The following is a 14,193-nucleotide window of genomic DNA, read 5'->3' as shown; positions in this document are numbered from 1 at the left end:
TTCAAAATAAATGGGCCAAGGGAAACAGAGCATTAAAAAACAATTAATGAATGTATTAAACCCTCGCACGTTCCCAAGAACATAGCGCTAATACGAAAGCGCGCGCTTTCAGAAGAAAACGTTCTACATTCAAAAAAGGAAGACTCTACAAAGAAAAAAGTCGACAAATGCTCGAGTTCGGCTTCACCAGAGAAAGGATCGAAGTCCTAAAGACTGAGACTCGACCTCAAAAAGAAAGACCGAGCTCGAGCAGGGGCACTATTCATATCCTGGGTCGAGCTACCCGACCCGGGATGTTCAGTAACAAAGCGACCGACCTCTTCAGGTCAGGCTATCCGACCTCTTCTCAAAGAGCTCGGCCAAATCGACAGGAAAGCCCAGTAAAGGGCCCAAGTAGAGGAACACGACCTAAATCCAAAGGCAGTCCAAGCCTATAGAGATAAAGGCGGTTCCGTTGAAGATAAGCTGACCTCACCCAAAGATAAGATAAGATAAGATAACTAACTTATCTTATCTAAGAAGGTTAGCCCACAACCATTATAAATATACTGGAGCACCCAGGTATAACTCATACTCTGATTCTACTAAAAACCTGCTTAATACCCATGCTAACTTAGGCATCGGAGTCTCTTGCAGGTACCCCCACCCTCCGGTGACGGAGGATCAGCAGTGCAGCCAGTCTCACAAGTCGGACATGATAGCTCCGGTCACCCCCAACAGTCGGATACGTCATTTCCGACCAGCACAGAAGATCTCGTCCGAGATCGACCTACAGTTTCAGGTAACCCTTGGAACAATAATAATAATAATAATGATGATGATGATGATGAATGATGATGATGATGATGATGATGATGATGATGATGATGATGATGAAGGTACGTCCAAAAAAAAGGACAAAGCGATCTCTATCCAAAAAAAAGGTGCGTCCCGACTTCTGTCTTTGCATTCAACGAGTCATGAGACATGGCGGTCCTTTTGTGCCTTCCGGCGTTGACAACAACCGGAATAAACATATGTGTCACTTAACGGAGATGAGTTGGCTGCCAGGTGTCCTTGAAGTGCCAAGCTGTCAATTTAAAAATGGACAAGGGTCGATCTGTCCCTGCCTCCCAAAGAAAAACACTGTTGTTTTAAGTGGGATGGGAGGTTCAAATGCTACGCTGTTTCACTATATACTCTGAAAATGTATCACTGTGTTCGACTGTAAACCCTAGGACAGCATGGTTGATAGTGAAGAACGTGGGTCGACATCAAATCAGCGAAGTGGGAGAGTTGAAAACGAATCAAGTTGGAGTTTGAAGGTTACTGGGAATGTGGGATCAAGGTGGAAGAAGAAGTGGGTTGCCCCAGAGTGTAATTGTGAAATTTATGCAATTTTGTTCATGTCTGGAACCGATATGAACCCAAACAGACTATTCTTTCGATGCCCAAATTTTAAAGTAGGTTTATTAACAATTAAAATTTTGTTCACTTTGTTTCTCATTGATGCTCATACTTCAAGGTATGTTTATCAAGAATTAAAATTATGTTCACTCTATTTTTCAATAGATTCATAATAAAGAATATTATTTTGTAGACTCCAACACTTCATTGCAAATACTTTTATTGGCTTGATGATTATGTTGCATCATTCAATGAGGATGCTATGAAGACTCTTTTGTTCGGAGGTTTGAAGCTGAATCAGAATCATAAAGAAGGTCATTCTTCTGCAGATGATAACAAAGTTAGGGAGTTAGAGGAAAGATTGGTTGGCTTAGAAATTCATTTGAAGAAAGCGAGATTGAATTTTAGTCAAATTAGATGCAGTAGTGTTGGATGTGTTATGTTGGCATTTGTTGTTGGAATTGTAGTTGGAAACCTGTTTAGTGGTGTAGTTTAGAGAGATCAAATATTGCTTCTGAAGTACTATGAAACATGGTGATCTTGGTTGTTAAGTTGTTTAGGCTATGGCATTTGTTGCTATTGATCACTTTTGATGAATGAATATAAATATAATTAAGCTATTTTTGTTTTTATATGTTCGTTTATTCAATTTTAAAGACTGCAGTAGTATAGATGATTTTGTAATAAATAAGGCATTATGAATTTGTTGAACAAAGTAAGAAGCCATCTGTTGAAAATTGAAACTTAAGACATGATACCATAATAATAGAATAAGGGAATCATCATAACAGCCCTTAATAATATAGTTATCCAAAAGAGTATTCAACCAACTATATCATTGGTTACATGTCTTAGCATCTAATTATATAATAACAAAAGCAAGGGCAACATAAGGTCCCTAATCAACATAGTTGTCGTAGCAAGTAATTTGATAACCAAAATAGACACAGTGTCCACAAGTTATTGTCTAAATTATCTATTCTTCCTAGTTCCAAACTTTTAAAACTAGATCAACTACTCAATTCTTGTTAGGAGGCCTAATCCCTGGAGTGGGGATAAACTTAAAAAGTCTTGACGCAGTTCCTGAAGTTGCTGCAGCCATGATCTCAACTGATACTCCTGTTGATACACCTTGGTTCGTTGGAGCAGTGGGTCTCACAATTGGTTACTTCTCCCTAAAGCATGGTGCAGAGTTGGTGTTGAATTTTGTTGCAGGCTATCCTCAGAGAAGATCATAGCAAAGGTCATAATTAAATTAAATAGAGATTACTAATTTAACTTAGGACCATTTTTTACCTCATCTGCTTGGGGTGCAGACTAGTTGACTATGGTTCACTGATTGTCTTGTTGCAGATGTTTTGAGAAACTTCTTTTTTTTTTCTTCTTTGTCTTAGTCTATCATAAATGGTAACTGTTAAGATAACAAATAAATTAGTGTTATGCCAAATAAAGACCCTAAATTGGCATAAACTCATAGCAGCATCTAATGTAGTTTCCTCAGCATTGGCAGTTGAGTTGTTCTGTCCTGTTTGCTAAACCTGTTTAATTGTCAAATCACAAGATTGGAACACAAGAAGGCTCAACTAATTAGGACACTTAATTCCTTAACTATATATTTATAAGATAGTTAGCATATTAAATATATTTTGAAAGTGAGTCATCACTTGTTGGATTATACCTGCTGAGTGTTAGCTTGGCTTGACTCTACAAATTGCAAAGACGCTTTCTTTGTCCTTCTCTCTTTCTTTGTCATAGGTTTCCAATTCGGGTCTTGAGGTGCATTGGTACAAGTCTTGTAGTAGTGTCCTAACTGACCACACTTTGAGCAAGTGACCTGAAAGGTTTTTCTACATTTGTTTGGATTCATCTCTTTCTCAATCGGGTCTGATCTTCTCTTCATCTTTGGCCTATGAGCAGCTCTTTTGATTGGAGGAGGAAGAGTCTTAGGAGCATCCGATTGTACCCAGTACTCTTCACTATTAACCGGTTTGATGCAATGTGAGTATGTAGCTCTTACTGCTTTCATTGTCAGCCACTTATGCACAAAATCTTCAGGCCTAAGGTCCATCTTAGACCTAGCTGCCACTGCATGTCTACAAGGCATACCTATAGACATGAATTCAATTTACCACATGCAATCAATCCTATATAACAAATATACAATTTTACAAGTACAAAATAGTATTGAAAACAAGTTTACCAGTTAGCTGCCATAGGTTGCATGTGCATGTTCTTTCTTCAAGATTAACCCCAACCTTGTGATTTCGACAGTGCACTTCAAAAAGAACTCTCTTACTATCTCCAGCCCAGATAGCTTTCCATTTTTGGCTTTTTGGCTTAATGAAGTCGTCCAATCTTTTTTGCTGCACTGGAGCTAAAGCACTAACATGTTTCTCTAGCTTTTTTTTGTGTGCTGCCATCTTCCGCATTAGATAACATCTTAAGTCCTCGCACATTGTCAGTATTGGCTTACCCCTGTATGCCACTATCTTAGCGTTCCAAACTTCGCACATATTATTGGTGATATTGTCAACCTTGGGTCCGGGACTGAAAAACGCCTTTGACCAAGCAGCTGGATCAAACCTATCAAGATATTCCCAAGCTGGAACACTGATCTGTTTCAGCTTTTTCATAGCTGCCTTGAACTCAATTTGTGTGGTGCAACGTGCACAATCCCATACAAGTTGCTTGGTCTGTTGGTCCTTAAATTGCTTGATAAAATTCTTCCAAATGTGTAGTACGCAGTTCCTATGAAAAGCCCTTGAAAATATGTCCTTTAAGGCTAATGCCAATCCCTACCAGAAAACCAACAATGCAGGCCAATAACCCAATTTGGACCAACAATGCATATCAATAAATAAAAAAGGCCATTAAACAAGTTTAGTCCAACAAATCATATCAATAAATAATAAGGTATGAGATTCTCACAATTCAGACCAACAATGCATATCAATAAACAACAATGAATGAAATGAAACAACTATTTTTTAATATCTTTTGCTGGTCCGATATAAAGTTTCAGCCCCTTTCCGTGCTATCACCTAAGTCATGCTAAAGTTGTGTTAAGAACCATTTTCAAGTGTCCTTATACTCATTTGGCACAACTGCATATGCAATAACAAAGAAATGGTTATTGCCATCTTGACCGACTGCAGATAGTAGCTGACTGCTATAATAGCCCTTAAGAAAACAACCGTCTAATCCAATGAAAGGCCTGCATCCTTCTATAAAGCCCTTCTTGCAAGCATCCAAACTTATATATAGTCTATCAAACAAAGGGAGAAACTCTGGCTGAGGTATCACGTCTAATCTTGTAGTTGAACCAGGGTTTGTCCTATGCAGTTCCATAAGGTAATCCCTAATCTTACCATATTGTGCTCCTTCGTTGCCAATTACCTCCTCCCTAGCTGCCTTAAGTGCCCTGCTTATCATTTTACCACTCAGTTGGATGTTGTAGTCTTCGATCATGTATTCCATAGCTTGCTTTGGCTTCATGTCTGGCTGAGTAAGAAGCCTCTTAACTAACTTTGAAGTTACCCACTGCCTATCAGCAAGGTTGCTGCTGAAATCCCTCCCACAATTATGCTCATCGAACAAAGTTTTTACTTGAAAACATCCATGTGCACTATTCCATGATGTCAATATTAGCCATGAACAATTTTCACTTGCACAGGCTGCTCTGACCCTCTGCTTCTCATTCTTTAGATACATAACATATTTACCCTCATATACGAAATAATCCTTCAGCGCACTCTTGAATGCTTCCATTGTAGTGAAGGTTTGTCCAACTTTAAATTCAACCTCCCCGTACTCAGTTTTTTCATTAAAGGCATCATATGCAGTCCTCCCTTCATCCTCATATGACATTGGGCTGTTGAATGCTTCACTTTCATAATCATATGACTTGTCATAATCCGAATCCAATTCCTCAATAGTTGGCCCAACACTCCCGGATGTGCCACCCAAACTAGTTCCAATGCCATTTAAACCACCACCTATAGTGTCAGTCTTACTTCCATTATATCTTCCATCTCTCAGAATATGTTTTCTTCTAGTGCCCTTATACTTCTTAGAAGGCCTTTTTTGGATAGAATTTTTCTTAGCTGTGTCCATACTATCCTTTCCACCTGAACCAGCCCCAACCTCCACATTTGGGCTAGCCCTATCTTAAACTTTTAGGCCATGACTAGCTTTCTTTTTAGGTGAAAGTCTCTTCTTCTTCTGAATATATTTTTTCTTTTCCAAACTCTCATCATTGCTGTCTGTATCCTCAAAACCAGAAGGAGGAGGCTTATAAGGCTCATCTTCTGTGGTCTCGTATCCATCATCTGAAGATGATGATGATTCACTCAGCACAACATTATCACGCTCCACACCATCATCGAACATCTATCAGGTGATCAAAGTAAAGATAAAATTCATTGTTGCCCTTATTTCTCTTCTGAGCATTTCTCAGTTCGTTTATCTCAGCATCACCTTTAATAACATGTAGCCCAACTTCCATGTCATCAGCTCAAACCAATACATCTCCTTATATGTTGTATACCCTAACTCCTTAAATAAAATTTTTAGATAAAAAAGTTAACAGAGTCTGAATCCATAGATGGATACTTATGTACTTTTCTATTAACATAACATAATACCCATGTGAATTTCTCTTGAAACTTTTTCCATGATAAAATACAGGAACAACCATAAAATCATCAATCTGAGACAAACAAAGTAAATGATATTTTATATTACAACCTCTACATAAATAATTGTGATTTTAATTGAGTACATATATATTTTAATAGAGTACATGTAGTTAAAGTATGTATATATTCTAATAAAGTATTACATATATGGAGACACAAAAAAAAAATTTCAACATCACTGCTATGCATGATGTAATATAATCAAAATATGTAGGTATATATTTACTAGTTTCTTGTTTCACGGAAAAATCAAATTTTAATAGAGTACATAAACATTTGCTAAGGTATATATTTGCCTTAAACTTTAATAGAAAATTGCTGTGAACTCTTTTATAAACACTAATCATAACAATGTTTATATATATTAAAATTTGAATAAAGATAATATATTGTAAGATTTGTTGTTATATATAGAGTTTGTGATTTTAATACAAGCAAATCGATGTATTTTGAATCCACTTGCAAATTGTATATGAATTTCATTGAACCTTATTTTCTATATATGAATTACATTGCAGGAAGGAAAAACATCTTTCTCTCTTGATGGCAAAATTTCCCAAAATTAGCAACATTGAGCCTAACCAAACTCTATCTTTGTTATGCGACACCAAGCCAGAAAACAAAAATACAAACACTCACAAACCCAAAACTAATTAAACAATACACCATGTAACTAATATTTTATTTGAATAATCTGTTACTTACCTTGAAGACTTGCACAAGAAAGTTCTGTCAACATCGTCAGGGAGTCCGTTAGTGGTGCTGTTTGAAGCTTCACTTGGAGCGTTGTTAGCAACACTGTCAGCGTCTTACTCAGCTCCACAGCCAGGTAGAGCGTTGTCGTTTTGTCGTCTTCAGAGAGTCTTCAGAGAGAACATGAAAAGATTTTGGGTATTCTGTAATTATGAGAAAGGGAAGAAGGGTTAAATGGAAACCCAAGGCATGTACTATACACACCATTTCAATCCCCCACCTAAAACGACAGCGTTTTTATTTGGGAGGCAGGGACAGATCGACCCCTATCCATTTTTAAATTGACAACTTGGCACTTCAAGGACACCTGGCAGCCAGCTCATCACCGTTAAGTGACACGTATGCTTATTCCGTTTGTTTTCAACGCTGGAAGACACAGAAGGGCCGCCATGTCTCACGGAATGCAAAGACAGGGGCCGGGACGTACCTTTTTTTTGGACAGGGATCGCTTTGTCCTTATGAAAAATGGACAGGGACCGGGTTGGGTGTTTACTCTAATAATAAGGGTTAAGTACTTTTTTCGTCCTTAACGTCTTAGGTCAAAATCAAAATCGTCTTTGACCTTTTTTTATTAAAATAATTCTCATCGTTACAAAACGTTACAAAATCATCCTTTTATCCATAAACAATAATTTTTAGACAATTTTGTCCTTAAGCAAAAATTGAAAAACCTTTTCTACCCTCACCACTAACCTCTGCATCATCATTACCATTGCTATGCATCTCTTTCTCCCTTTCTTTATGGCCACCACCACTACCACCATAACCATCACCACTGACACCATAACTATCACACCTCTCTCTCTATTACCAGTTCATCGTCTTAAATCACTACCACCCATCCACTACCCTCAATCCTTTTATTTTCACCTAAACCTTATTTTGTGTGCAACAATTTAACATTACAAAATAAATTTAACAGAAATTTCAAATTAAACAACAATTCAGCAATCATCAATCGTAATTTCAGATTTAAAATTAAAAAAAATTAGAAAAAAAATGATGTTTCAAAAATTAAAAAAAAAACATAAAAAAAGAAGAACGAAACCCTTGCCAACAATAGTAGAAACAGAGCAGATGTACAGCAATAATGGGGGAGCAATAAAACCCTTGTATAGCGATGACGGAGCGGTTGAAACTCTAGCGATGGCGGCGCAGCAGAACATAGCGTGACGGGAGAGGAACCAGAGCCTAGGCCCCACGATGGCGAAGAGAAAGCCCGCAGATGCATAGAGAAGATGAGGGGAGCAGTAGAGGGTTGGCCTAGCAGCGACGGAGCGGCTGAACCCCGGCGACGGTGGTGATGGGGAACACCAGCAACGGCGGCGCGACAAACCCCAGCAGAGGAGAGATGAAGAACGACAAGCCCATCGCGACAAGTCCTACAGCCACAACGCGACGGTGGCGGCCACCCTCTTTCCTGCCGTCACCTCCCTCTTCTTCCTTTCCTTTTCTTTCTTCTCCCTCTTTTGTTCCTTTTCTTCGTTTTGATTTTTCTGTTTTAGGTGGGAAGGGGTGGAGTTACTGGATGGGTACTGGGTGGAGTGGGTAGTGATAATAGAAAAGGGTTTTTATGTCATTTCAAAAATTATTATGGACAAAAAGATGATTTTATAACGTTTTGTAACATTGAAGATTATTTTAATAAGAAAAAAAAGTCGGGGATGATTTTAATTTTGACCCAAGACGTTGAGGACGAAAAAAGTATTTAACCCTAATAATAATAATAATAATAATAATAATAATAATAATAATAATAATAATAATAAGTGTTGGTTTTCTACGATATTTTGGTATTTTTTAATCTGGTAGATTAAGGATTAATTCGTAAATTATTGCATGCAATAAACAAAATTCACGGCTCTTTTTTTGTAAGTGTGGAAGTAGAAATAGTGATATACTTTAACATTGTAATTTTTGTTGTTTTTTAATACTGTAGAAAGTACACAAATCGGAGGGTTCAATTTCTATACTTCAAATTTTTTAATTTTTTAACACAAATCGAACGGTCCGATTTCTGTACTTTTATAAATCAAACAGTTCAATTTCTGTATTCCTAACAAATCGGACGATCTAATATTTACTTTTCTAATTAAATGATTCCATATTTGAGAATAACACCTAATAATCCACATTTTAAAAAAACACCGTTATCATTCTAATATTAAAAACAAAAAATTTTAAAATTCATTTTTCATCAATTAACTACTGGACTAACTCAACTTACTTATAATAATAATAACAAAGTTAAAACTTAAAGGCCTAAGACCGAAAAATTTTAAAAAGAAAATAAAAAACTTAAAAAGAGAAAAAAAAAAAAATCATCGTCGGAAATGGCGACGGTGGCATGGAAGCAGCTCCTTCTGAACGCTCTTGAATCCAACTCTCATCTCAAGCACTCTACTTTCTTTCAGCTCGTACTTAATTTCTAGCTCCATTTTCCTTTTAATTATTATTTTACAAAAATTGAAACAAAAAAGATTTATAATATCGCTTCGTTAAACCCAACATTACTTACTACATTCATGAATTCTGTGTGTGTTGCGAACGAATTTCAGGCAACGGTTGGAACCAACGGAACACCTTCCAACCGCACCGTTGTTTTCAGGTTCTCTTCACTCTTTCTCTTTGCTCCCTTTTATTTTTTATTTTTTTTAGTAATTTTTATTTTGTTGCTTTTTTCAGAGGATTCCAAGACAACACTGATAACATCCAAATCAACACTGATGCCCGCAATCGCAAGGTTTCTTCTTTAATTTTTTTTGTATTTCAAAAAAATAATTTTTTACATTTTTGTTCTCTTCATATCCGTTACTGTATTTCAGTTTTGGAACTAAAAATTGAGCTTTTGTTTGGAATTTGATTGCTAGGGTTGAGCTGGTTTGGATATATATTAATCATGTTACTTAGCATAGTTATTGGCATGATTAAAAGTGTGTTTGTTTTAAGTTGAATTTGCATTAAAACAAACAATGAGAAAAAAAAAAAAAAAAGTGTTATGGTTTTCATTGTAAAGTAAGTACTTACTTGGAATTCCATATTGGCTTGTCTATAATGCAGATTGAAGAGCTCAAGCGTTGCCCCTCTGCTGAGGTGATTTTGTTTTTTTCTTTCTATGAAGTTCACTTTGTATATATAGGCTCAGGGGAATGTAATATGAGACTCAGTACTTTATTTCTATTTTAATTTTTGTTTTTGTTTTCAGATATGCTGGTACTTCACAGATTCTTGGGAGCAATTCCGGATACATGGGAACATAGATATCATTGACGGAGTGAATCCTGACCCACTGAAACTTCAGGTTTGATGAGAAATTGTATGGGTATTGTTGAATCAAATTCTGTTAAGTAGCTATTACCTTTACAATCTATAAGATTGAGTGTGTCCGAATGATCCTATGTACCTATTGCAAAAGAATTATTAGACAATGTGACAGGAAACAGATTATCCATGTAAAGAAGCTTAGAAGTTTTATAAGTGCTTTGTTAAGTAGTTCTTGTTGTGAAATTTTCTTAAAAAATGCTATGTTGTTCCCTGAATATATCAGTTCATACTGCAGCAAAGAGAGAAATCATGGTTTGCGAATTCACTGAGATCAAGGTCACAATATTTAGGGCCGAACCCTGGACTTCCGCGTCTAATCGAGCAAGCACAGCCAGAAGTATCTTTAGATCCTTCTACCGGTCCAGTTGATGCTTTTTGTCTGCTGATCCTAGAACCAGATCAGGTAGTAATAACAAATAACTTATATCTCTCCTTGTCTAGCATTAATATGTACCTTTTTTTGGTTTCTGCATATTCACTTTTGCTTCAACCATTTTACAGGTTGATTACTTGAATCTGAAGAGTAATCAGAGGCTCACTTTCAAATCAGTTGTTAGTGCTGCCACAGACAAAAGCTGGGTTATGGAAAGGGTCAACCCGTAATCAAGTTCACTGTCGTATTTAGACTTCACTTTAGACCATTCATTGCATGTTTTGAGTATAGGAGGCAGGACTGACCAGAATGTTCCAGTCAGACTTTCATCATACAACATACAATAGATCAGCATTTGTGCCTGTAAAGGTTCTGAAAAGTTTAATGCTGTACTTTTTTGATACAAACCATTATAGATTGGATTGGAATTAGCTTCTTGTGTATAACATCTTGTGGAATAACTATTTATCACTTTGATTTACAATCCATATTTCTATGTTTTTGTTCTAAAATTATGAACCATATAAGACTCAAACTAAAGGGACAAAAAAGATTTTCATTTTATCTATTCATTTTGTTTCTTTACATCCACAATGTTTTTACTTTTAAAACAAATGAACCATTGACATGTATTACAGTTACAGACTAAAGAACACCTGAATGAGAAAAAAAGGTCCTAGCCATCTGTTAGTGCTATACCCTCCATTCTAAAATAAATATCACTTTCATTTTGGTACTTTGAAAAATCATTGCAAAAAAAAAAAAAAAAGAAGGTATTTATTTTGAAATGGAGGTAGTATCTGTTATGATCCATTGATTGTCTAACATTGTGGCAGGTCCGCTGGAGGAGAAGGTAGGGACTCGGATTCCCCTTTTCCGTTGTAAACTATAAATACCATGCCTAGCCCCCATGATTGGTGTATATCAATGTGGCAATGCATATACCAGACGCCTGCGAAAATGATCAAAGTTATTTCAAGAAATCAATAAGTCCTGTTGTTTAACAGGGAAGTGTGATATACACTAAGGATTTTTACCTGGATTATTGGCGACAAAGCGAATTGCTGCCCATCCACCAACCGGAACTCCAATCGTGCTCATGTATGGAGGATCGACTAAGTTGAATTTCGCAGTTTGAGGGTTATAATTTCCTGTACCATAGCCTACAACATAGAAACTGTGGCCATGGAAATGCATTGGGTGGTTCTCAATGTTTACTGTTCCAGTGTCCTGGAAAATGAGTTGCACCTTGCTACCATACTCAAGGACCTTTGTTCTAGTCCCATTCAATGACTGTGTGTCATGTGGAATGTTATTAGGTGCGCCATTGACAAAGTTGTAGAACTTAGATGGTCTGTCAGGAAAATCTTCGGTATATGATCCTTTTTTATTCTTATAGTATGCTTCCAGGATTGAAATATTCGGATTAACAAAACTTATGTTGTTCATCGAAGCTGCCAGCACCCCATTATTCATGGCTTGGCAGTTCTTCTTCGGTGTCTTTGAATGGCATTTTTGAACATTCAATCCAATGGTGATGAATAGGTTTTTATCAATTTCTTTGAAGACATCGACTTGGTTTAGGCTCCTTAATCCATCCATGACTGTCTTAACGGCAAGTTTGTCGTCGAGTTTGGGTAATTTAGCTGGCAAATATAAGCTATCAGATGCAGCTCCTAAATAGTTGAAGCAAGCAATTGCTGAAACGTTTTGATAATGAACAATCCTTCCTGATTTGTAAGGCGCCACAGCCATGGAGTATTTCCCTACGGGTTGATCAGCAGTGACAAGGACATTCAATGTTTGGCCTGGTCCTAACATCACCGTGTCCGTGGTGAACGGCTTCGTGTACTCAGCATCGGCTTCCACAATTGTTAGTTTGTGATTTGCAATGGCAAAGAAATTCTCAGTGTTTAAACCAGCATTGATCAGCCTCAACAAATATGTCTTCCTAGGAACCACATCAAGTTGATAGACATCTGAAATGATGAGGAAGAAAAGGTAAGACAGAAAACTATGATGGTTACTACTTTTGTTCTTAATAAGTCTCCTCTTAGATAAAACTATTTCATTATTAAAAGACCAATGTATTTATATGCAAATTGTATTAAGATACATTGATCTTTTAATGTACTACTTTGTCCAAGTGAACAATGGGAGTAATTGTTATCTTCTATCATCTTAATTACCATTAGTGGAGCAATTATAGTTGGGGCCTGGATGACCATTAATGGTGAATGCATCTGCTCTAGGAGGAGCTCCTCCACTTGCTAGAGTTGAATGCTCAATTTCTTGGAGATCCTTTATCCAATATTCTCCTGCCATATTTTGAGAAAACCAACAAGAACAGCATTACATTATGGAGAACAGGAAACTAGGAAACAACCTGAATTCAAAAACCAAGGAATGGAGGAGCATCTTGTAAGTTACCTAATAAGATTATGTGCTCTTGATACGGATTCTTAAAAGGGTAATGAACATTGGCCTTAGGATAAACAACCATTGCACCATAAGCTGTGCCTCTTAGCCAAGAAACATGTGCATGCCAAAAGAAGGTCCCCTTCTGCTTTGCCACTGTAAAATTATAGGTGAAACTTTGTCCTGATTGAATCGGGCACTGCGTGATATAGGACGGCCCATCGTACCAACACGATAACTGTTGCCGGATACCATGCCTGAGAATTTGTAAGTTCAATATATGTTAGTGATGAATGATGTTGATACTTTTGAAAGCAACTTAATGCATGGCATTACCAGTGAATTGTGATATTGAAGGGTGTCTTATTGGTAACTTTGACTATGATTCTATCATCTTCTTGTGCATAAACTACAGGTCCTGGAAACTTGCCATTGATTGTGACAATATCCTTGGTGTTACAAAGTTTGGTAACTCTTTTAGTTTGTACCTGCACATGTGGCAAAAAAAGACAGCATTGAAAACATTGCAATCTAGGACAATGCTACTATGCACCAAGATAAACTTGGTGTATCATACACTAAGATAATTCAATGGTACAGATCTTTGCAGAATAACCTCTGCTAGATATACACCATTCAATTATCATGCACTAAGTTTAACTTGCTGCATTTAAGTCATTCCTTGCAATCCATTACCAAGTTAAATAGTGTTATAATCAGCACTTTGAGATTATAAAATTATACCTTGAAATCATAGAACCTTGTTGATATTCCATTGGAACTTGCACAAGCAATGAGTTTCACATTGTAGATAGTAGTAGATAACATACCTAGACAAAGCATAAATGAGATGACTAATAAGTTTGCCATTTTCATGAATGAGTAATTGTGGTGGAGGCTTGAGGTGGAATGAAAATGAAGCCCTTTTAAAAGAGTGGAATTCTTCTCTTAGGTAGAGTTACTTATTTTATTTGCCAAAAGTATCAAAAGGGTATGCAAGTTTTTTTCTTTCTTTCTTCAATTTCCTATATTTCTAATATTTGTCAGCTTTCATGATTCCTATAGCGTGAGTTGGTGATAATAAGGTGTTGGGGAATGCTATTATTCAACATGAACACAATGGTATTGGTAGGGAAGGTTTCAACAACATACCCTTTTTCTAATTTTTATGTATTCTCTTCTTTCTTGTCAACATTTTCTATTGCAAATCATGTCATTGACTGAGAATAGAGGGTCAGACAT

General features: G+C 36.7%; 3 protein-coding genes across 9 annotated transcripts; 1 reads left to right on the top strand and 2 right to left on the bottom strand.

The window, feature by feature from the left end:
- Window positions 1-2,776: 2,776 nt before the first annotated feature.
- On the bottom strand, window positions 2,777-4,019 carry LOC112729546 (uncharacterized). The gene is made up of 3 exons (XM_025779720.1): window positions 3,587-4,019; window positions 3,065-3,492; window positions 2,777-2,797 (listed from the first exon to the last, which is right to left on the bottom strand). Exons 1-3 carry the CDS (start codon window positions 4,017-4,019, stop codon window positions 2,777-2,779), a joined length of 882 nt encoding a protein of 293 aa, XP_025635505.1.
- Window positions 4,020-9,092: 5,073 nt separating this feature from the next.
- LOC112726522 (pyridoxine/pyridoxamine 5'-phosphate oxidase 2) lies at window positions 9,093-13,302 on the top strand. 7 transcript variants are annotated; one of them, XR_011868202.1, is made up of 9 exons: window positions 9,093-9,253; window positions 9,395-9,444; window positions 9,522-9,579; window positions 9,897-9,929; window positions 10,042-10,137; window positions 10,396-10,563; window positions 10,662-10,902; window positions 11,370-12,534; window positions 12,786-13,302. XR_011868202.1 is itself a non-coding variant. In XM_025775937.3 (7 exons), the coding sequence occupies exons 1-7, from the start codon at window positions 9,170-9,172 to the stop codon at window positions 10,761-10,763; spliced, it is 591 nt and encodes a 196-aa protein (XP_025631722.1). In that variant the 5' UTR covers window positions 9,093-9,169; the 3' UTR covers window positions 10,764-11,021. The 7 variants fall into 7 exon arrangements, 2 of the variants coding, with proteins under 2 accessions (XP_025631722.1, XP_025631721.1); XR_011868201.1 differs by having other exon boundaries at window positions 12,729-13,302; XR_011868199.1 differs by having other exon boundaries at window positions 10,384-10,563; window positions 12,729-13,302.
- LOC112726521 (laccase-6) lies at window positions 11,070-13,927 on the bottom strand. Its single transcript, XM_025775935.3, has 6 exons — window positions 13,696-13,927; window positions 13,288-13,439; window positions 12,964-13,208; window positions 12,723-12,851; window positions 11,571-12,512; window positions 11,070-11,485 (listed from the first exon to the last, which is right to left on the bottom strand). Exons 1-6 carry the CDS (start codon window positions 13,825-13,827, stop codon window positions 11,355-11,357), a joined length of 1,731 nt encoding a protein of 576 aa, XP_025631720.1. The 5' UTR covers window positions 13,828-13,927; the 3' UTR covers window positions 11,070-11,354.
- Between the last annotated feature and the right edge of the window lie 266 nt (window positions 13,928-14,193).

The sequence above is a fragment of the Arachis hypogaea genome, chromosome 12 (genome assembly GCF_003086295.3).
Source record: "Arachis hypogaea cultivar Tifrunner chromosome 12, arahy.Tifrunner.gnm2.J5K5, whole genome shotgun sequence".
NCBI classification, from domain to species: Eukaryota; Viridiplantae; Streptophyta; class Magnoliopsida; order Fabales; family Fabaceae; genus Arachis; species Arachis hypogaea.
The sequence above is the reverse complement of the archived record's forward strand: the minus strand, read 5'-3'. Positions and strand labels throughout refer to the sequence as shown.

What these genes read in the sequence shown, in the direction of transcription:
- LOC112726521 (XM_025775935.3), bottom strand. Translation starts at nt 13,827, where the DNA reads ATGAAAATGGCAAACTTATTAGTCATCTCATTTATGCTTTGTCTAGGT. An exon ending in CAAGGTTCTATGATTTCAAG is followed by an intron (nt 13,440 to 13,695) that starts GTATAATTTTAT and finishes CCACATGTGCAG; the next exon opens with GTACAAACTAAAAGAGTTAC. An exon ending in AGAGCACATAATCTTATTAG is followed by an intron (nt 12,852 to 12,963) that starts GTAACTTACAAG and finishes AAAATATGGCAG; the next exon opens with GAGAATATTGGATAAAGGAT.
- LOC112729546 (XM_025779720.1), bottom strand. Translation starts at nt 4,019, where the DNA reads ATGAAAAAGCTGAAACAGATCAGTGTTCCAGCTTGGGAATATCTTGAT. An exon ending in CAACCTATGGCAGCTAACTG is followed by an intron (nt 3,493 to 3,586) that starts GTAAACTTGTTT and finishes TCATGTCTATAG; the next exon opens with GTATGCCTTGTAGACATGCA. An exon ending in GCCAAGCTAACACTCAGCAG is followed by an intron (nt 2,798 to 3,064) that starts GTATAATCCAAC and finishes TTATCTTAACAG; the next exon opens with TTACCATTTATGATAGACTA.
- LOC112726522 (XM_025775936.3), top strand. Translation starts at nt 9,170, where the DNA reads ATGGCGACGGTGGCATGGAAGCAGCTCCTTCTGAACGCTCTTGAATCC. An exon ending in ACTCTACTTTCTTTCAGCTC is followed by an intron (nt 9,254 to 9,394) that starts GTACTTAATTTC and finishes AACGAATTTCAG; the next exon opens with GCAACGGTTGGAACCAACGG. An exon ending in AGCGTTGCCCCTCTGCTGAG is followed by an intron (nt 9,930 to 10,041) that starts GTGATTTTGTTT and finishes TTTTGTTTTCAG; the next exon opens with ATATGCTGGTACTTCACAGA.